This window comes from Felis catus, chromosome B3, assembly GCF_018350175.1.
Source record: "Felis catus isolate Fca126 chromosome B3, F.catus_Fca126_mat1.0, whole genome shotgun sequence".
NCBI lineage: Eukaryota > Metazoa > Chordata > Mammalia > Carnivora > Felidae > Felis > Felis catus.
In genome coordinates, this window is record NC_058373.1 from 111,554,955 (window position 1) to 111,578,930 (window position 23,976).

The 23,976-nt window shown below is 35.0% G+C and overlaps 1 protein-coding gene across 17 annotated transcripts in view; it reads left to right on the forward strand.

Moving 5' to 3' along the window:
• The window catches only part of FUT8 (fucosyltransferase 8), a 312,310-nt gene that overhangs the window by 189,432 nt on the left and 98,902 nt on the right, over nt 1–23,976 (forward strand). For all 17 annotated transcript variants that reach the window (XM_045060078.1, XM_011283275.3, XM_045060082.1 and 14 more), the window contains 2 exons: nt 19,252–19,367; nt 19,483–19,645. In XM_045060078.1, the coding sequence (XP_044916013.1) occupies nt 19,252–19,367; nt 19,483–19,645 (279 nt within the window). The remainder of the gene's footprint in view (nt 1–19,251; nt 19,368–19,482; nt 19,646–23,976) is intronic.

The following is a 23,976-nucleotide window of genomic DNA, read 5'->3' on the forward strand; positions in this document are numbered from 1 at the left end:
CCGTGAGATCATAACCTGAGCTGAAGTCGGATGCTTAACCGACTGAGCCACCCAGGCACCCCCTCTCCTCTGCTTTTTTTTTTTTTTTTTAACATTCTTTCGTGTTAGATTCAGAATCAATTTAAAATCTGGTGATCATCAGAATTACCAGAGGTTTATTATTATTTTTTTCTGTGCTGTTTTAAAGGATTAATATTGTTTGTGAAGGGAAAAAACCTGATTGCCCTCTCCTTTCCTATTCATTGTTTTTCTATAAGATTCCATCAACTGTTATTTAAAGGCAGTATCTTTGATTGATAAATTGATTAGAGAGGGAATCACCTGGAATCTCAGCTCTTTTATTTCTTGAAAATTATTTCTCTCCACTTCTATTATTTTTGATCATTTTATCTGGATTCATTAGAAAGTAGAGGAGCAGAAAGAGCCTCTTTCTCCTGATTCTTCCTGTGTAGTACACCATCAAACTCCTCAACATCTCGAGCCATAATTACTGCTCCCTTAGTTCTCTCACTGCCATAGTGATGGATGTTTCCCTTCCTGCCTTTTATTCTGTATAATACAGCTGATGTGACTGGTTTTGACAATATTGTCTTTCCACAACTTGTTTAAAACCCTTCAATGGCCCTCCATTGCATGTAGTAATAGACACTAACCTTCTTTGCATGGCATAAGAGGTCTTTGTGATCTGGTTCTTACCTACTTTTTGCTTTCATTTTCCACTGCTTCCACTGTAAAATAAGTAGTACTCAACTGCTCTGCCATTCCATTTTACACCATCAGTCCTTTGCACATGTTGTTCTTTCTGCCCAGAATGTTTTCCACTCCCTTTGGCCAGTTCTGATTTGTGCGTTTAAAATACAGCTCATGCATTGTCCTTTCTGTAAAGCCATCCTTGCTTGTCCTCCATCTTATCTAGCACTCCAGTGATAATCACTTTCTGCTACCTAGACACAAATTTGCTATGAGAGACAGGGCATGAGCAGGTGAGGGGCAGTGAGAGAAGGAAGCACAGAATCTGAAGCCGACTCCAGGCTCTGAACTGTCAGCACAGAGCCCCATGTGGAGCTTGAACTCATGAACCGTGAGATCATGACCTGAGCCCAAGTGGATGCTTAACCAATTGAGCCACCCAGGTGCCCCTAAAATGCACTTTAATAATGAATTTTACAGTGCCAATTTGACTTTTAAGAAATCTTGGGGCACCTGGGTGGCTCAGTACGTTAAGCATCTCTTAATTTTGGCTCAGGTCATGATCTCATTGTTGGTGAGATTGAGCCCCACCTCTGGCTCTGTGCTGATAGCGTGGAGCCTGCTTGGGATTTTCTCTCTCCCTCTCCCTCTCTCTCTGCTCCTCTCCCGTTTGTGCATATGCATGTTCTCTCTCTCTCTCTCTCTCTAAATAAATAAAACTTAAAAAAAAAAACTCTATTAAAGGTAATTAGAAAATAATTAAAGTGAAGAATGCCTTTAAATGTGAACTCTTAAAATTAGAATATTTAATCTTTGTTAATGGCATTTATCTAGCATGTTATATTTACTTTGACATATATTCTTTATCAAAGAACTTGGTAAGAGTCATCTGTTTATCTTCCACAGCATTTTCTTCTATCATTTCTAGTCTAAAACATTACTGGTATGGCTGATAATTATTCTGTTTCTTAAAGTATGAGCATAAATCATATTATCTGGGCTAGAAAGTACAAAATTATCTAATAACAATGGTAATGAAGTTTATAAATGACCTGACAAACTGGTGATCTGCAATCTAAAACCTTTTCAATTGAATTGAAATTAATTTTTGGCCTCTCTAAATTCTGTTGATTTTTTTTTTTTTTTTTTTGCCCTTTAGGGTTGATTATTATTTTTTTAACTGGGTTAAATAAATGTACATGGAGATGATCACACGCACACATATATGCAAAATGGAGAGTTATAATTTTGATATGTTATGATTTTAATTATAGAGCTACTATAATAAAAATGACTTTTTTTACTTGGATGTGAGTATGCATAGTTTGAAGATTAAATATACTTATTAATCATTGCTTTGACAGCAGCAGTGTTCAGATAAATTTCTCAGTATTGTCATATAATTTATATAGTATTCTTTCCAAAGCTATTAATTCATTTATAGCAGTTAAGACTATTGTTTTGAAGAAGGATTGTCTTCCTTTCTTATATGATAAGCTATTGTAATGTTACTGAAGTTTTTAAAAGCCATCCTTCTTTCATGTTCCTTCAAATTTTCCTAGTAGACTGTGGTGTGGGTGTGCAGAATAGCTAGAGAAGTTACTAAATTGCTCTTTTGATAGTTTTCAGCTAACATCTCCAAGATGCCATAATAAGAAACCACATGAGAAACTACATAATTCTTTTCATGACCCAAGAGATTCTTTTGTAAAGAAAAATCATAGCTTAATACATGTGATTGTTTTCTCTCAAAGGACTGATTATATTCTAGTATATAGAGCATGGTTCTGTGTAAACACTTACTTTTATATGCAGAATTTTATTAAATTTTTTGTAGACCAGTCATCCTAGTTAGCTCAGCAGCTAACTAGAAGGTGTAATTATATTCTTTATAATCTTTATAAAATTTTGGGGATGTACGATAAAGATATTCCACAGTGGTCTGTGCCATTCCGCAATAGAACTTAGTACAAATGTTAATAGGTAACATTTATTGGGCTCCCTTCTGGAGCATTCAGTCTTCAAAACGAATCTTTGTGGTACTATTGTTTTTGTTTGTTTCTTCTCTGTCTTAAAGCTTTCACTTTGAGACATTATGGAAAAATCTTACAGGTACACATAGAAAAGTAAGACATGATCACAGTTTGTGTTACTAGTAGGACCGGATCAAGGTCCATCTGACTCTAAAACCGTTATAATGCACCTAACTAGCAGGTAAAAAGGCACTGATTTGGATGATCTTTACAGTGATGGTAGTGATGAATTCATCCATGCTTATTAGAATGATGTATATCCCAGAGTAGTTTGGCTTGGGATAAAGGGCATGATAATGTAAAAGTTTTTGTGGAGGCCTAGAAACTCTTTGTACCTATCTTAAAACAGCTGAGGATTTTTGGCTCTAGTCAGTGACCAATATGGGGAACTAAATCAGGGTAATTAAATCAGGGTAACATTGAGTCAGATATTGACAGTTCATGCCATCTCTTATTAAATTTGCTAATAGTTCTATTTTATTCTATTACCTAACAGAAAGAAAGAATAATAAAATCCTGGATTCCAGTTCTGGCTGAACAGCTTATTAGCTTTGGAACCTTGAACAAAGTTGCTTAACTTCTCTGAACCTCCATTTCCTTATCTGTAGGAATACCTCCTTTTTCATGATTATTGTGAGTTGTAAATGAAATAATTATCTTAAATGCTGAGCACAATGCCTTGATGATAATAGGAGTACTAATATGATAATAGCTGTTATAACTATATTGTCATTTTCTTTTCTTCTTTTTTTTTTTTTTAGAGAGAGAGAGTGAGGGTGCACGAGCATGTGCACAGGGGAGGGGCACAGGGAGAGGGAGAGAGCGAATCTTAAGCAGGCTCCTCGCCCAGCCCCAAGCCCAATGTGGGGCTAGATCTCAAGACCCTGAGATCGTGACCTGAGCTGAAATCAAAGGTTGGATGCTTAACTGATTTAGCCACCCAGTGCCCCTGTATTATAATTTTAATTATTCATGTTAGAAGAAACAAGAGTAGGGAATAAATTTTTTTTTAATTTGTTTTTTAAACTTGAGCCCTTTTGAAATAAGCATCTTGGTGATAAGCATTCAGACAGATTAATATGCCCGACCCTTACATTAGAAACATTATAGTCATAGCAATCTGCAAATTTGTTTAATTTCAGAGAATTCTATGATGAATCTAAATGTACATGTTCCTACCTTTAGATGTGTGTGTGTGTGTGTGTGTTTGTATATACACATGTATATATGTATATATATGTGTACATACACACATACATATATTTCTCTTTGGGGAGAAAAAAAAGTATATGCATCTATTGAATCTAGACTAATTTAGCTTTTAGTGTTTTTGTTTGGTAGTCTTATCCTCATTTCTTCATTTATTGTCATCATTGAATTGTGGAGGAAAATAACGTTATGTTTCCATAATAGTACACTTACTTATTTCAAAGACTAAAACTATTGTCTGAAGATATATTCTATTTCAAAAATTAAGTAAAAATTTACAAATATTTTAATGGTTTTTAAAACAATTTTTACAAGCCTCTTAACATAAAACTTAATTTTTGCTTGTTGTTTTTCACCTTATAAATAAGAAATAAGCAAAAACACAAAAATCATCAGCACTAGTAAACAGAAAACATGTTTTCAGAAAATGTTGGCTACTCTAGTATCAGGCATATAAATAAGATAATCATTTTTATAAAAAGAAATTGGAGGAAGAGAAAAAAAGAAAACCTAAACTCACTGAGAATTACTCGTAGTTTCTTCCTTTCCATGCATGCTTTTAACAACATTTCTTAAAAATTAAAGGTGTACCTGAAAGGAGACAAGAAGTACCCTTTTAGAAATTTGTTTTCCAAAAAATAATTTTATTTACTTTAATATATTCTTAGTTAGGTATGAGTCTTTTGTGAAATGTTCTACATTCTTACTCATGCTAGACAATGGCTGGTACAGGGTTGTAACCAAGCTCCAAGTTTGGGCCTATGTCATATAAAGGCCTTACCACCTTGCAGGAAGTCTATGCTTAGAAGAATTTGAGGATATGTTTCTGGGCCAGACATCCAGAGATACTCTCTGGTTTGTAAGGTTTCCAAGTCTCTTTCCAAGTCTCTTGTCCTAACGGTTCTGCTTCACTTAGGAAACTAGTAATTGTTATAGTGTTATCATTTTATTCTACCTTCAAACCTTGCATCTAAAAGATCTGTAGTAGCATGAATTGGCAGATAACCGAAGTCTTTCCATTTCTTAAGCCATTCACTGCTTTCTTAATTTGTAAGAAGAGATTTCCAATAATAATTTATCAAGTCTACTTAGTATATAAGCTTTGACAAAAATTCAGTAGTCTGTAAATTCTTTGCCCAGAAGATATTCTCATGAAAGATTCTTGCCCTTTGAGTATATGAAGGAAATCAGCTGTTACTATTAAGAAATGTTGGAATATTGGAATTTCTCCAAAAAACAATAGATGTTAACAGTAGAGTAACTTGATAATTCAAGGCCAGTATTGGACACTCACTTTAAACAAGAAAACCTGGAATGAAATGTCTAAATTTTGACAACAACCTGTATTTTGGGCATTCTCTTCCTTTAAAAGTGTTCTTTTTTTTTTTTTTAATTTTTTTTTTTTCAACGTTTATTTATTTTTGGGACAGAGAGAGACAGCATGAACGGGGGAGGGGCAGAGAGAGAGGGAGACACAGAATCGGAAACAGGCTCCAGGCTCTGAGCCATCAGCCCAGAGCCTGACGCGGGGCTCGAACTCACGGACCGCGAGATCATGACCTGGTTGAAGTCGGACGCTTAACCGACTGCGCCACCCAGGCGCCCCTAAAAGTGTTCATTCTTAATGAAAAGCATGAATTTGTAAAAAACAAAACAAAACTGAAAACAAATGCAGCAATTAGATTTTTAAAGAAATAATTGGATTTTCTGTTTGCTCATATTTCAATTTTACAAATGCTTTGTTTTCACTTCTCACTGATCTTTAGCTGGCTATATAACAGCTTTGTTGTTTTCCCCTTCCTTTACCACTTTCTTCTTTCTCCCCTTGGCTCTGATAAATGGTGATTTGCTTGTTTGTTAGTTGATTATTCAGAAAATATTTATGAAGCAATTATTATGTGTCAGAGAATGTGTCGGGTGCTAGATATAAAGTAGTGCCCTCACAGGTTTGAATGTAGCGGAGAGGAGAAACAAACAAGCTCTTACCTTATATAAGTGGTTATAGAAACAAACTCACCATCAGTAGGGGATGGGTTAAATGGATTGTGAGGTTTCCATAAAATGAATGTTTTGTAGGTGTGTGTGTGTGTAAGGTTTTTAGAAAAATTCATAAGACACTGCCAACAGTGGTTGTTTCTATTGAGGGCCCATGGGGATTGGACTTGTTATTCATTATATATTATCTTGCACCTTAAAAAAAAAGAAACAAACCTCTATTCATGTACTATATTTTCAAAGTTTAAGTAAATAAGATTTAAAGAAAGCTAGCAGTACAATGAACAAGCAAATAAATAAATAATATACTTTTGTCAAAAAAATATCTAGAGGTAACACCTTGATTTATTAAAACAAGCACTCATTACCCTAATTTGTAAGTTGGCCAAAATGCCCCCTTTTTTTTGTTGTTGTTGTTGTTGTTAATAAGGGATGCTGTTGTCACATTTGAAATGAGCAGGGGCAACTATCAGTCTAGATTGTTCTGTTTTGGGCTATTGGATGATGAAAGAATGGTCTGATTTACACTTTCTATTTCACTTGTCAAAATAAACATGGTCACAGATTTCCTTGGAGAATTGAGCCTGAGATCTTTATTTAATGTTGATATTATAGTATCATAGAGCTGAATTTGGATACAGATTACCCCATGTGATTATTCTGTTAAAACTGATATGGTTGCTTGACGCTTCTATTCCTTCTTGGCTTCCATTTCAAATTTCTGCACATTAGGTAAACTGGATAGGTAAAATGACAAGAAGTTCATTTGAATAAAATGGTATTTTCTCTTTGTAAATAGAGGGCCTGGCTCTTTTGTGACAGAACCTTGGCAAAGCTTGACATTTGAATAAATTTAATTATTTTTTTATTCTTTTGCTGGGAATATTTTAGTCCCATGAAATTCTAACTGAAAAAAATATTGAGCATCTATGAGTTACTAAGTATAACTCCAACTTTGAACCAGTTTAGTTTATATTTGTAAGTGGTACAAATTTATGTAAGTCATAATGGTATATTGATAGGATGCCACTATCATAGATTCTCTTTATAGGTTATTTTGTTTCTTTTTTTGTTTTTAATTCTTTTTTTAATGTTTATTTATTTTGAGAGGGAGGGGGAGAGAGAGAGAGAGAGAGAGAGAGAGAGAAAATGAGCAGGGGAGGGGGAGAGAAAAAGAGAAAAAGAACCCCAAGCAGGCTTCTTCTGATCAGCACAGATCCCAACATGGGGCTCGATCCCATGAACCATCACGACCTGAGCCAAAATCAAGAGTCAGATGCTTACCTGACTGAGCCACCCAGGTGCCCCTTAATTATTTTTATCTTAACAGCTCTAGTCCTATATAGCAATGACTAAAGTTACTAAGTTTACTAATCAAGAACTATGTTGGTTACTCTCTTTTAGATAAAGGACATTCCACTTGATATTTTTATAGCAGTATTATAATATGTGGTATTACATGATGTCAGAAGTTGGGAGTTAAATATCAGTAATGATGAGCATCTACCCAATTTTTATCTAGTTTTTTCATTAAGGGATGTCTCTGCAGTTAATTAAAGAATATTTCTAATACACAGATGAAACTCAGAAAATAAAATAATCCCATGTCCCTGTCACTCATATTGAATAAGTGTTGATATTTTGCTTCAGATTGTTAGAAAAAAACACAGATATTACTCCCTTCCTCAATCCCATTTTTATTCCTCCCTTCCCAGAGGTAACCACTGTTCTGAGTGTCATACGTATTTTCTGTCCATACTTTTATTCTTATATTATGTAAGTATGTATGCATGAAAGCATGTTGTTTATGTGTTTTAAAGATTTATTTGAATGTTTCTTGCTACATATATATTTATTATTCTGTGACTTTTTTCATCCAGCATTTGTGATACTTGTGCAAGATTTTGCTTAAGTAATACTTGGAGATACACCTGTTACTCTATTGATGAATAGCAAGTGTCTCCTTTTGCGTATCTCCTTGTGTTCATGTGTGCTAAAGTTTTCTGTAGGGTCATTATCTGAAAGGACATATGCTGAGTCTTAATATATGTGCACCTTTGACTTTGGAGTAATTTCACAGTGTTTTATAAATGAATTCTTCTAATTTTACCTCTTTACCTTTATTATATGTTATGGGCTAAATTGTGTCTCTGCTGCCCCTCAGATTTATATGTTGAAGTCTTAACCCCTAGTAGCTCAGAATGTGATTATATTTGGAGTAGGGCTTTTTAAGAGGTTATTAGCTAAAACAAGGCCATTAAACAATGGCCCTGAAACAATTTAACTGGTATCCTTACAAGAAGAGGATATTTGGATACACAAAACAAATGTCAAGGAGTCACTCACACAGAAGAAAGACCGTGTGAGCACACATTAGAAGGTGGATATCTACAGGTCAAAGACAGAGGCCTCAGAAGAAACCAAACCTTGATTTTGGACTTCTAGCCTTCATAACTGTGGGGAAATTGTTTAAGCCACTAGTTTATGGTATTTTGTTATGGCATCCCTAGCAAACTAATATGGTAGTTCCAAACACTGCTCTATATCCTCACATTCATGTCACGCTTTTTGTGTGATATAACAGAGACATGGTATCTCTGTTTTAATTTGAATATCCTGTTTAGTAAAACTTTAAAGTTGACCACTTCTCAAGAGTATTAATCAGTGAAGTCCTTATCTATTATCGTATACTTTGCACATTTTTTTCTGAGATTGTCTTTTTTTTTTTTTTTGGTAGATTTGAAGTTCTGTATATAATCTAGAAAATAATTAGGTGTTTTCCATTCTTTCTGTCTGTGACTTGTGCATAAACTGTATATTGCATAGAAATTCTTATTCAGGGCACTCAGATTTATCAATATTTCTTTTTATGGTTTGTGCTTTTAAAATCTTTTTTTTTCAAATTTGTCTCTTTCCCAAGATCTTGAAGAATGTAAAATTTTAAAGTTTGAATTGTCAGATTATTTAATTTTCATATTTTCTAAGTAGGAAGCCAGAAGTCTTAGTGATCATTTATTGAATAATTTATCTTTTCCCTAGTAATTTAGAAGATCCCTCTGTCATACATGCTGGGATCTATTTCTAAGTGCTTTATTCTGTTCCATTAGTCTATTTATCTGACCTTATGCCCTACCACATTGTTTAAATTATTATTTTGCAAAATTACATAATCTATTTGGGGATTTTGGTTTTTCATATGAATTTTAGGATCACCTTGTCAAAGTCAATTACATTTTTTTGGTAATTTTTATTAGTATTGCATCTTAATATATAGATCGATTTGGGGAACAATTACTTCTTCAGAAAAATGTATTTTCCCCCCATACTAATCATATTGCTTTTTTGTTAGATTTATTCCTTAGTACTTTATTATTTTTTTATTGCTATTTTAAAAGTGATATTTTTTAAAGATACATTTTGTAATTTGTGCTTATTGTTGTTTAGGAACATTAAGCTAATTTTTATATCTTAATATTGCATCTAGAAATTCCCCTAAACTCTCTTAGTGTAATTAATTTGTAGATTATCTTGGATTTTCTACATTAAAGATCATATCATCTGTGAATAACACAGTGGTTTCTTCCTTTTCTATGACTGACTTACATCCTTCTTACTACCTTGGCTGATATTTTCAGCACAGTGGTGAATAGAACTAGTTATGACCGACAGTTCTTCTGTTGTTCTGAACTTTAAAAGGAATACTTCTGATTATTTGATCCATGGAATGAGTATTTTATAGATTTTTGATATTAGCCCCTTATCAGCTATATGGTTTGTACATATTTTCTCCCATTCAGTAGATTGCCTTTTCATTCTGTTGATCATTTTGACTGCTGTGTAGAAGCTTTTTAATTTGATGTAGTCCTAATTGTTGATTTTTGCTTTTGGTGTCATATCCAAAAAATCATTGCCTAGATCAATGTCATTTTTTCCCTATGTTTTCCTCTAGACTTTTATGGTTTCAGGCCTTTCATTTAAGTTTTTAATACATTTTTAGTTACTTTTTATAAGTGGTGGTTAAGGGAGGGGTCCAATTCCATTCTTTTGTGTATGGTTGTCCAGTTTTCTCAGCATCATTTCTTGAAGAGAACTAGCCTTTTCCCATTGAGTATTCCTGGCTCCCTTGTCAAATATTAGTTGATGTATATGCAAGGGCTTATTTCTGAGCCCCTGATTCTGTTCCATTGGTCTGTATATCTGTTTTTATGCCATACCATGCTGCTTTAATTTCTACAGGTTTGAATATAGTTTGAAATGAGGAAAGGTGATGCTTTCAGGTTTGTTCATTCTTAGTATTTTTTATCTTCAGTGTCATTTGTGTTTCCATACAAATTTTGGGATTTTTTTGTTTGTTTTTTTTTTTTTTTTTCTGTGAAAAATGTCATGGGAATTTGACAAGGATTGTGTTGTGGGTAGTATGGGCATTTACAATGTTAATTTTTGTGATTTAAGAACACGAGTAATTTTCCATTTGTTTGTGTCCTCTTCCATTTCTTTTATCAGAGTTTTTGGTGTACAAATCTTTCAACTCCCTTTTATTCCTAAGTATTTTATATTTTCTGATGCTATTGTAAGTGGATTTTTAAAAATTTCTTTTTCTGATGTATCATTATTAAGTGTATAGAAATGCAGCTGGTTTTTGTATGTTACTTTTGTATCCTGCTACTTTACTGAATTTATTGATTAGTTCTAACAGTTTTTTTATGGAGTCTTTAGGATTTTTTTGTATACAAAGTTAAATCATTTGCAAAAGTTAAATCATTTGCAAGCAAAGACACTTTTTCCTAAAAACTTTCAACCTTTTACCTGTAGGCTTGTCATACGTGGCCTCTATTATGTAGAGGTACATTTCTCCTACACCCACTTTGTTAAGACATCTTACCATGAAAGAATGTTGAATTTTGTCAAATGCTTTTTCAGAATCTATTGAGATAATCATATGATTTTTATATTTTATTCTGTTAATGTGATGTATCACATTTACTCATTGCATATATTGAACCATCCTTGCATCCCAGGGATGAATCCCACTTGATCATGGTATATGATCCTTTTAAAGTGCTGTTTAATTTGGTTTGCTAGTATTTGCTAAAAATTTTTTTGAGAATTTTTTTCATCTATATTCATCAGGGATATTGGCTGGTAGTTTTCTTTCCTTGTAGTGTCCTTATCTGGCTCCAGTAGCAGGGTAATGCTGGCCTTGTAAAATGAGTTTGGAAGTGTTCCCTTTCTTCAGTTTTCTGGGACAGTTTGAAAAGGATTGGCATTAATTTTTTTTAAATGTTTTGTAGAATTTGTCCTTGAAGCCATCTGGTCCTGGAATTTTCTTTGTTAGGAGGTTTTTGGTTGATTGCTCAATCTTCTTATTCATTATTAGTCTATTAAATTTTTTATTTCTTCTTGATCCACGTCATGACAGGATGTATGTTTTTAGGAATGTATTCATTTCTCCTAGGTTGTCCGGTTTGTTCGCATATAATTATTCATAATAATCTCTTACGATTCTTTGAATTTCTGTGGTATCAGTTGTAACTTCTTCTCTTTCATCTTTTAAGATTTTAAATGTACATTATTTTTTCAGTCATGCTATATTTTAATGGGTGCACAGTGCTTTCACTTGGCATCCATTATAAGTTGGTTTTGAAACAATTGAGTATTACACCAGCTGGATGATTACTGATCTCTTCATTCCTTTGGGATGACTCTGCCAACAGGGGATAGGTTTCATTCTATTCTGATTTGTATTGCTGCAACACAGAAGGTGACTCCACTAGCTAATAGAGCATTAACATATTTGTCATGGAAATCAGGTGGTCCTTTCTACCTTGCCATTATTGGCTGAATGCTTTGAACTGGGAGACCACTTAGAGCATATTTTGGCCATGGGAAACACTGTGAAGCTGAAGACAGGAAAATGGCAACTGCAGCTGTTGGTCTGCTACAACGTCTTACCAAGTCCCCTTGTAAAGAGCCCTGAAAAACCTCTCTTTTTTTTATTCTTTTTTTTTTTCTTGGTAAATCTAGCTGAAGAGTTGTCAATTTTATTTATCTTTAAAAAAAACCAACTTTTAGTTTCATTGAGTTATCTTACTGTTTTCCTCTTCTCTATTGCATTTATTTCTGTTCAGATCTTTGTTATTTCCTTCCTTCTGCTTGCTTGGGGTTAGTTTGTTCTTTTCCTGTTTCCTTAAAATATAAATTTAGTTTGTTTATTCGAATCTGTCTTTTCTTAATGTAAGTATTTATCCCTACCATCTTCCGTCTTAGATCTGCTTTTCTGTATCCCCTATGTTTTAGTATGTTGTTTTTCCATTTCCATTTGATATTTTTTAATTTCCTTTTTAATTTTTTTCTTTGGCCCATTTTTTGTTCAGGAGTGTGTTTTTTTTATTTTCACATATTTGTGAATTTTGCAGTTTTTCTCCTGTTAGCTAGTTCTAGTTTCATACTGTTTGGTCAGGAAAGATACTTGGTATGATTTCAGTCTACTAAATTTACTAAGACATTTTTTGTGACCTAAAATATGATCTGTCTGGAGAATGTTCCCTATGTGCTTAAATGTGTATTCTGCTGCTGTTGTTTGGAATATTCTGTATATGTTTGTGAGGCACATTTTGTCAAAAGTATAGTTCAAGTCCAGTATTTCCTTATTGATTTTATGTTCAGATGATCAATCTATTGTTGGAGGTGGGAGCCCTACAATACTGGGACCTACTATCTATTGCTGTCTATTTCTCCCCTCAGGTCTGGTAATATTCGCTTAATATATTTAGGTGCTCTAATGTTAGGTGCATATAAATTTACAATTGTTATAGGCTCTTGAAGGATTGACCCCTTTACCATTTTATAATGAACTTCTTTGTCTTTTGTTATAGTTTTTGACTTAAAGTCTATTTTGTCTGGTATAAGTATAGCTATCCCTGCTGTCTCTTGGTTACCATTTTCATGGAATATCTTTTTTCATCCTTTCACTGTAAGCCTATGTGTGCCTTTAAATCTGATGCTAAGTATTGTAAGCAGCATATACTTAGATCTTTTTTTTGTTTGTTTTTGCTTTTTGTTTATTTGTTTTAGCCATTCAGCCACTCTATTCCTTTTGATTGGAGAATTTAATCTATTTACATTTAAAGCACTTACTGGTAGGTAAACACTTACCATTTCTGGCTATTTTGTAGGGTTTTTTTTTTCCTCTTTCTTCCTCTCTTGCTGTCTTCCTTTGTGATCAGTGATTTTACTTGGTGGTATTCTTTGATTCTCTTCTCTTCTCTTTTGTATATCTACTGTTGGCTTTTGTTTTGTGTTATATGAAACATCTTACAGGTAAAACAGTCCATTTTAAGCTGATTACAGCTTAAGTTTGATCATACCAAAAAAAAAAACAAACAAAAAACCGAAACAACTCTACTCTTACTCCTTCCCCACATTTTCTGTTTTTGATGTAACAATTATACACTTTTATATTGTGTTAAGGGTTAACAAAAAATTGTATTTAAAATCTTTTAACTTTTATGCCAGAATGAAATTATTAAAACACTACCATATTACAGTACTGTAGTATTCTGAGTTTGGTTATAGACTTTCCTTTACCACTGTGTTTTATATTTTTATATATTTTTATGTTACTAATCAGCATCTTTTCAGCTTGAAGAACTTTTAGCGTTTCTTATAAACCTGGTCTGGTGGTGATGAACTCCCTCAGTTTTTGTTGCTCTTGAAAATTCTTTGTCTCTACATCATTTTTGAAGGACAGCTTTGCTACATAAAGTGTTCTTAATTGGTATTATTTTTCTTACAGTACTTTGAATATATTATCCCACTCTCTCCTGACCTGTAAGGTTCTGCTGAGAAAGCCACTGATAGCCTTGTGGAGGTTCCCTTATATGTGAGGATTTTTTCTTTTCTCTTGCTGCTTTAAAAATCTTCTGTCTTTGATTTTAGATAGTTTTATCATAATGTGTCTTAGAGAAGATTTTTTTGGGTTGAAACTATTTGGGGTCTTTCAAGCTGTATGAAGTTGGACGTCCAGATATCTCACCAGATTTGGGAAGTTATTTCTTTCTGTCTCTTTCTCTTTTCCTTACTGGAGGACTCCAGTAATTATAAATTATTTATTTTATGGAATCTCATAATTCATGTAGTCTTTCTTCACTTTTTAAAAATTTTTCTGTCTTGCTCCTTTGGTTGGATAATTTCAAATGACCTGCTTCAGATTCACTCATTCTTTCTTCTGCTTGGTCAGAAGCTCTCTATTGAATTCTTCAGTTAAATTATTGAATTTTCAAGCTCTAGAATTGCTTTTTTGTTTTATTTTTTTTATGGTTTCTGTTTCTTTGTTGAACCTCCCATTTTGTTTATGTATTGTTTTCCTAATTTTGTTTAGTTGTCTGTGTTATCTTGTAGTTACCATATTCCTTTAAGAGGATTATTCTGAATTCTTTTTTACACAGTTAATAGATCTTTATTTCTTTAAGGTTAGTTATTAGAACTTTATTAGTTTCCTTTGGTGGTATCATGTTTACCTGATTCGTCCTGATTCTCATATTCTTATTTTGGTATTTGCTCATTTGAGCAATGAGCCTTTATAGGTTTGCTTCAGCAAGGAAAGTCCTTCACCATTTGGCTCAGCTAGAGGTTCTGGACAGGCAGCTGGTAGCAGCTTCGGGCAAGCAGTGCTTTCTCTCAGGGTCTCTAGTTGGATGGGGCCAATGTCTATGCTCTGAGGTTGGTCAGGGGACCTGCCATTGTTCTGCAAGTCAGGTGGGTCTGATGGCTGGGCTCTGCATTCAAGCATAACTGCTGGCTTGTATCTGTGTTCACATAGAACTACTTCCTGAGCTTTGCGATCACATATGGTTAGGCAGGTTGCATGCTATGTTTCCTGGTAGGATGGTGCTGCTGGTTGCACTCTGTGATTGGGTAAGGCCACATGCTGACCTCTGCAATTGCCTCTGGTCAGTTGAGGTCCCCAGGCTGTGCCCTCTGGCCTGATGGTGCCACTGGCTGGACTTTACATTCAATTAAGGCCATACACAGTTTTGCAATCAGATTGGAACTCACTCAGGCTGTGCTCCTTGATCAGGTGGGGCTGTAGGCTGTACCCCCAAATTGGATGGGGCTACAAGCGAGGCTCCTGTGATTGAGCAGGGTACTGGCTATGCTCTGCTATTTGACAGTGTGTCTTGCTGGACTTCCTGGTTGGGTAGGGCTGCCAGCTACCCAACAGTTGGATGGAGCTGAAGGCTGTGCTCCATGGTCAGGCAGGGTTGCACTGGGTTCACTGGGCAGGTGGAGCTACAGGCTATGCTTTGTGATTAGGTGAGGTGGCTGGCTGAGCATTCTGTCAGGGTGAGTCTGCAAGCTATACTCAGCAATTGGATGGGGCTGTAGGCTATCTGTGCTGTTGGGTAGGGCTGTCAGGTTGGGCTCCAGAGCTGGCCAGGGTCTCTGGCTGGGCAGCCTTGTAAGATAGGGCTGGAGGCTATGTTCAACAGTAGGGTGGTGCTGCTGGGCTTGGCTCCCTACCTGAATGGAGCTGTAGAATGGGCTCTGTGGCTGCTTCAATCCTTGGTCAGGATTCCTGGTCAGGAATGGCTGGAGGCTATGAAGGCTACACTGAGCAGTTTGGTGGGGCTACTGACTTGCTTTCCTGCCTAGGCAGGCCATAGGATGTGTTGTATGCTGCCCATGGCTGACCATGTCTTTGGTTAGGCTTCCCTGTTGGGTGGGGCTGGAGGCTATGCTCAGCAGTTAAGTGTGCCCACTGACTTGTTTCTCTGCTCTGGTGGGCCGTAGGATGTGCTGCAGAGGCCCAGCGGCTTAGAGCTGCCTTCCTGCTTAAGTGGGGCTGGAGGCTATGCTCAGCATTTGAGCAGGGTTGCTGATTTGCTCCTTGTGTAGGTAGGGCTCGTCACTGAGTTGTCCCTCTAGCTAGGGACCCAAACCATTCAGAACTGCCATTTAAGCTCCCTGGCCAGTTGGGGGCATTGGCTCAGCTCTGCAAATGATCAGAGCCAGGAGTTGGGATCTCTTCTCAGGCTCTACCACCAATAGGAATGCAGTCAGCCGAGATCTGCACATTTGTTGCTGTGAGTCATTCTCCCCTTCTCTGTCTTGTAGCTGATTCCCACAGTACTCTCCATGAGGCAGTACTTAAGTGGGCCTCCCAGGAAGCATCAGGAATGCTAGGGAAGCTTGATGTCCCCTTTGCTCTCCTCCTTTTCTCACTGGAGAAGGTGTAGGTCCAGGGAGAACCCCTTGTGTAGCACTGCACTGACCTGGAGGAGGAGCAGTGCAGTCAAAGTGAAATCGCTCCTCTTATCCTTCTAATGTTTTTCTTGTCCAAGGGGTTGCTTCAGCCTCACCCCCATGTTCTGGAATCTTGACAAATATTTATAGATAGTTGCTAGTTGCCCTTTCCCTGAAGGGGACCAAAGTCGGGAACTACCTATTTTGCTGTCTTTCTGATGTCTTTCTCCTGATTCTAGTCGGTAATTAAACCGGTTTATTAAATCATTGTTTCATATATTTTGTCTGGGTTTTCATTGGTTTTGGGCATTATGGTAAATTTAATCTCTGTTGCTTCATCTTGGCCAGAAGATGTCCTATATATCTTTTGCAAAGTGAGTATGATAATAATAATAAAAAAAAGAACAACATTCAATTCCCAAATATTCAGATAATGTCCTTTCAGATTGACTCTTTTCTTGATACATTTTAGAAAGAATAGTCTTTATTGTGTACCGTTTTTTTACTGGCTTCTCCATTACTTTTCTTTACCTACAGTTTATCCACAGTTGGATTAGATTATTATATATAATAATGTAATGTCACTTATGTATTTAATATAAATATATTATGTATTTAATATAATTATATTATGTATTTAATATATTATATATAATAATGTACTATCACTTATTTATTATGTATGTTTTACTAAAATTAGATTAGATTTAATACTTAATGGAAATCTGAAATCATTTTATGCTGTTTTTTTCTTGCCTGTTTTACCTTGATGTTTTTCCTTCAGTATATGAAGAAATGAGATAAAACAGAGAACCTAGACATATCTTTGTATTGTCTGAGATTTTGTGTCATTAAGGGAAACGACATTCTTGTCTTATGACATATTGTTGTCAAGATTAATTCCTTGACTACTTTCAAGAGGTAGTAGTTTTATTCTGTTTTCAAATTATTTCCTTGAAATCAGCCATCTAATTCAGAAAGAGATTAGGAGCCAAATTTTAAAAACTAGATACCAGGACATGCCTCATTTATGAATGTACACACATTTGAGCTTATAAATTGGGTAATTGTGCACCTAACAGCTCTACTTATTGTATCATTATTCACTTTGTATGTATACAAATGAAGGCTTTATAATTCAAATTTTGTAGCCTGAGATACTCATGATTAGAGAATGGTTATTTTTCATGCTCCCATTCAGTGTTAACGCATACAACTATAGAATACCTTGTTACACTGCTAGAGCTTCTTTACTAAACATGTATACTGAAGTGGTATAGGTAAGTAATAGTTAATTTGGTCTCTGTAGTCTTATTATATAAAAAAATGTAAGAAAAGGTATAAAAAATCTGCGTTAGTGTCTTTGCATCAAAGGACTAAGCTGACATCTGAATTTAAGTTCTGCCAAGTATATTTTAAAAATTAAGTTCCCAGGACACCTGAGTGGCTCAGTCAGTTAAGCGTCCGACTTTGGCTCAGGTCATGATGATCTCACGTTTCGTGAGTTTGAGCCCATATTGTGCTCTGTGCTGACAGCTCAGAGCCTGGAACCTGCTTTGGATTCTGTGTCTCCCTCTCTCTCTGCCTTTCCCCTGCTCATTCTCTGTCTGCCTCTCTGAAAAATAAATAAGCGTTAAAAAAAAAAATTAAGTTCCCTTAAAATGATTGTAATGGTAAGAATACATACCCAGATATTTCGAGATTATAGCTCGTCTTTAACATGGCTGAGCCCAGATAGTTTATTGTCCTGATAGTTTATTGCCAAACACTGAGTTCTTTTATAGATTTTGGAAGAAAAATTAGCCATTATTTAATCTTCATAATAATTATGCAAATGTATGTATGTATGTGTTTATATATATATGTGTGTATGTGTGTTAGTTTCCTATTGCCACTATAACAGATACCACTTTGTGGCTTAAAACAATGAAAATTTATTCTCTCAACAGTTTGGGAAATCAGATGTCTGAAATGAGTTTAACTGGGCCAAAGCCACAGTGTCAGCAGGACCACATTCCTCTGGGAAACTGTAGGGGAGAATCTGTTTCCTTGCTTTTCTCAGCTTCTAAAGCTGCATTCCTCGTATTTTTGCTCATGACCCCTTCCTCCATCTTTAAAGCTAATAGCCACACAATCTTCTCCTCTCTTGGGATGAAGTCTCCCTCTGCCTCTCTCTTATAAGAACACTTGTAATTACAACCAGGGTCCACCTGGATAATCCAAGGCTATCTCCCCATCTCAAAATTCTTAACTTAATCACACATTTCAAGGTTTTTGTGCCATGTAAGGGAGCATTTGTAAGCTCCAGGATTAGGATGTAGATACCTTTTGTAGCCAGAATGGAGTACAGAATACTGCCAAAGCCATATAAAAACAAAACATGTTAGAAACAAGTACAGTTTGGAAAGAAGTTGTACAGATATGTTAATAATGTAAACAAGAGACCCCAGAGTTGTTCTGCTGTGTTCCAACATTTTATATTGCTAATTGGTATTTTTCATTTCTGATAGAAACAAACAGGATATTAATATTCATCTTTTTTCTGATATACTTCATCTTCTACTCTTGTCTTTCCCTTCTATAAAACCAATACTTAGTAATCTAAGGTCATGAGTTCATGAATTGGAACACAGATTTACATAGCCTGATATTGTGATTAATTAAGAAATAATTTGTATTTGCTATTTGAACACAGGTATATGTTCAGACACATGTTTTCTTATTTCCCTTAAGCTTTTTGTCACCCTCTCCTTTACCTTTGTTGCTCTTGATACTAATGAAGAATTGACCACTTTGCCACTGATGATGGTATTTTTCTAAGTAATATGATGAGAGTTTTTAGGACACAGTTCTAAAGGTTCCTTTATTCCTAGAAGATCATAGATCTCTGAGCTAGATTATTTTTTTCTGTTTCTGTTCAGTATCATTCCATTGTTTGGAGAGAAAACTTTATTTCCTGATTGTAATGTATGGTTTGTGCCTCCTAGAGTTACCAATAAATATGTTGTAGCAAAGTAAGCTTTAATTTTGTTACATAATTTATAAGCTAAATGTTTGCATTATCTTTTCTAAACTACAGGATACCAGAAGGCCCCATTGATCAGGGACCAGCCTCAGGAAGGGTTCGTGCTTTAGAAGAGCAGCTTTTGAAGGCCAAAGAACAGATTGAAAATTATAAGAAACAAACTAGAAATGGTAGGTGATTATATAGTGTTTTTCTGCTTTAGTATATTGATATTACCACAGATAATTAAAATTTTCCTTCATCAAAATGTTGGGAATACTGATACTATTTATTCTTTGACTGCAGGTCTGGGGAAAGATCATGAAATCCTAAGGAGGAGGATTGAAAATGGAGCTAAAGAGCTCTGGTTTTTTCTACAAAGTGAATTGAAGAAATTAAAGAATTTAGAAGGAAATGAACTCCAAAGTCATGCAGATGAATTTCTGTCAGATTTGGGACATCGTGAAAGGTGCTATTCTTTTCTTTTCTTTTTTTTTTTTAAGTTTTTATTTATTTATTTTGAGAGAAACAGAGGCCCTATGAGAGGGGGAGGGGCAGAGAGAGAGATGGAGAGAGAGAATCCTAAGCAGGCTCAACACTGTCAACACAGATCCTGACATGGGGCTAGCCCATGAACTGCGAGATCATGACCTGAGCCAAAACCAAGAGTCAGATGATTAACTGACTGAGCCACCCAGGCATTCCACATGCCATTCATTTTTTACATTTCATTTGGGCTTTGGTAGAGATTATAATCTAAGAATATAAACTGGAACTCTTCTTCATTTCCCTGCTGAATGGTAAGTGACATCTACCATATTTAAGAGCAGAAGAGTACCTGAGGTTTCGAGGACAATAATTCCCAAATGATCAACTAGAATATATCACTGGAAAATATTATTTAAAATGTATTTCTAGATATCTTTATAACCCTAAGTAAACTCTGAAGGTAGTGATGTCAGCCAGTAATACATTAAAATATCTTCTTGTAAATATCCTTCATATACAATCAATAATTGAAGTGGTGTATGTAGTTTTACATTATAGTACATTGGAACTCATACTGAAGCTGGCAGTTACGTTTCTAATTCAAACATTAAAAACTTTGAAATAGCACCTTTTTCAGATTTCTAATGAAAAGTTAACAGGTTTTTGATACAACGGAGCATTCTTTTATTTATTTTTCTACTTAGTTACTAGACATAAGAATCTGAAATCTCCCTAGTTAAATTTATTTCTCCTGTTTGCACATTTCTGAAAACATGCAGTTTATCTTCCATAGAAAAGAAAACCTTTTGGTACTGATGTATTCATGCAGAACACAGTATATCTGAAAATCATTATAAATACAATGAAACCTGTCCTTAGGCTTATTATATATACAAGTCTATCCCAGTAGGATTCTCATGGCAATTACTGTCTCATTAGTGAACAGTAAAAGAAAAATTGTTGTATTAACACAACCTACCACTGTGAAGAGGAAAAGAATTACCCCACAATCGAGAGATTCATATATATTTACATCATCAGCAATATTGTAGGGATTTTGAAATATTGCTGTGCTATTTTAAGTGAAATTACAAATAAAACCCACCAGTTTATTGGATCATTTTAGCATTAATCTATAGAAGTAAGCAGAAGGGCATTGAATCATTAGGGGCTCCTGAATTATTAGGGGCATTGAATTATTAGGCCACGCATTCAGCAGTCCCTTTGAAAATTTTAGCCATACTTAGACCATTAGACCAAATGCTGACTAATTCTAGGCACGATTCTGTTAATTGGAGCTGTGTGCTTGTATGCTTTACTTACTGCAATTTTATAGGGAAAGGCAGATCTGAAGAGGGTTTGAGTTGGGCAGACTATGTGGTATTTAAAGGAGAATTTTGCTATTGATTTCTTAGTGTTTAAAGTTTGAGTGATTTAATTAAATTGCTTGAATTTAATCTTCATATATTTTCTAGATTGAAATCATTATTTAAAGAATTATTTTTGTGCATATATTTTATGACTGTATGTAGAAATGGAAAAATATATGCAAATGTACACATGAAAAAAGTTGGGCCCTAAAGTTGATATAAATCGATGTTAAATTTTTTGTAAGTTGAATTTTGTTTTAAGCATATTAGGATTCTGACACCACCTTTCAGTACATGTTAAATATTTCACTGAAAATAAAAATGGAAAGATATCCAAGTTTCCCCAGGCGATTTCTTTTACTGTCTTTAAGCAGAAATTATAAGGAACTTGGGATGCAGCTTCACAGGGTAGGAATGTAACTGCAGGCAGCTGTGGTAGAATGCAGTGATACAATAATGAAAAAGCATAGCCAGACATTGGAGAAATAACCCTACAGTTATGAATGTACAGTGGAGAGGATCTGTATGTGTGCAGAATATGCCATCTTACTGATCATTTTCAAGATTTTTAGGTGTAAGAATTAAAATTAAAACAGTTTTGTGTTTCCCTCTGGTGATTTTTAAATTACGTAAAAATCCCTGTTTCATTTTTACACTTACCCAAATATAGTGTATAGGTTGTCTAAAAGCCTGTGTTCTCCGATAAGTCAGTTAGAAGTTGAGTCTGTCAGTGTTTTCATTCAACTTTCCCTCTGAATCACTCTTGTCATCTTTTGGTTCAGAAAGACATCAATAATAGGAAAGACATTTATGGGCTCTTGTTTCTTCAAAGGGTTTTTTCTTTCTTAGAACTTTGTTCTGATATAAACGCTGATCCTCTTTTTTTTCCCCTTTGTAAATCAGTTTTATTGTGACATAATTTATGTACAAATGCTTTCAGTTTTGTTAGCACACCCCAGAATCAAGATACAGAACATTCTGCAGCCCTGAGAAGTTTCCTCATGCTCCTTTGTAGTCAGCACCTCCCCACCCTCAGTCCTTGGCAGTCATTAGGTTTGTTCCTATCCCTATTTTTTGCCTTTTCCAGAATTTTATGTAAATGCAGTCACATATTATGTAGCTTTTTGAGTGTGGTTTCTTTCACTTGGCATAATGCATCTGAGATTCACCCATGTTGTTTTGCGTATTGATAGTTCATTCTTTTTACTGCTAAGTAATATTCCATTGTACGGATGTACCACAGATAGTTTATCCATTCACCAGTTGAAGGACATTGGGTTGTTTATATGTTTTGTTGATTATGAATAAAGCCACCATAAACACTAACATACATGTTTGCAGAAACGTATTTTCATTCCTTTCGGATTAATATCCAGAGTGGGATTTGTGTGTCATATGTTGAGTGTCTATTTAATTTATAAGACACTGCCAAACTAGATTTTCAAGTGACAGTTTCATTCTAGTGATAATATATTACCATATTTCATGGTAATAGAGTCAAATTTACCTGCTGTTTTTGAACATCATTGATCATAAATTGACTGTGGCCTGTCTCTTTGAAATAATGAGGGAGATTAGCAGTTTAGAGTGATTATTTTTGTGATTGTGATTTTATTATTTGTGTCATAGTATAGGTTCAGTACTTGGATTTATAGCTGTATATATTTGTCTTTCAACCTCTGGGGATATCATTGAAAATTCTGCTTATCACCATGTTAGGTTGCCCAAGACATATTTAACTTAACCACTGTTGCTTTGGGTCTTTTGCATTCCTTAACGTTGCCAGACATCATGTTTATGAGATAGTTACTAGAACTACTTCTTTCTGATTTTAGATTATAGCAATTATTAAACTTCAAACTAAAGGACAGGAGGGCTTACAGGGCTGATGAACTATTTCTCAATTAACTTGACTGAAATTACTGAGAAATAATCTGGTGAAACAACAATCTCATTGTCCTTGCCTGGTCTGCATCATCTCATTATCAGTAATACATAACGCAGCTTTGGTAAGACTGAGGTGAGATGTTTCCCAAGTGATAAATGCTAATTATACCTAATTATGCTGATTGGCCTTTTGATATTGTGTATAGGGGTTTATGTAGCAACGGAAAGGACTTCAACTCAGATAAGGCGTGCAATATCTGGTTGCAGGGAAGATTGGTAGGTTAATAGCTTACAGATTTGTATAATCAGAATTGCCGTTCATAGCTATTGTGGTACAGTAGTTTGTGTTTTCCCTCTCTGTTTAAGGTAAACTCTACTAGACTGTCTTTGAAAGGTCAAAGAAATGATATTTCCACTCTTGAAAAATTAAGCTATTCTTTGTTTTTTATTTCATACACACTCACATACACAGAAGAAGGAATGAAGACCTTTGAGATGTGATTTGATTGAGACTTACATTAAACTGGAAGGTAGATGCTCTTTCTTCAGTTGTTAATTCCTTTGGCCAAAATGTTTTTGTATGATTGTCTTTCTCCTAAGGAATCCAGGTATATTTTTAAGTGGTGCTAGAACATACCTCCAAATATCCATGGACAAAGGGAGATCTTGTCCTATGAAGTTGTCCTTAATTTTCTCATCACTTAGTCTTTATCAGCCAGATCATGATTCTCCATCTTCCGTAAGGAGACATCTTCCCCTAAAATAAAGTTTGCATTGGAAGGAGAATCTAAAGGTGGAAAAAGACATCTCATCTAATGACTTTGATTCTGTTTTTTGCCTCCCCGCCCTCCCGACCTTACATCTCCCTGGATGTGATTTCCAAACTCAAGAATGATTAGACATTAAAAATAGTCACTTATTAAGGATTTCCTTCATGGCAGTTATTATGATAAAGGCTCTCCATTCATTATTTTATCAGCATAGTAATACTTTGAGGCAAGCATTATTATTCTCTATTTGATAAATAAAGTTATACTCAGGCCTAGAGAAATTA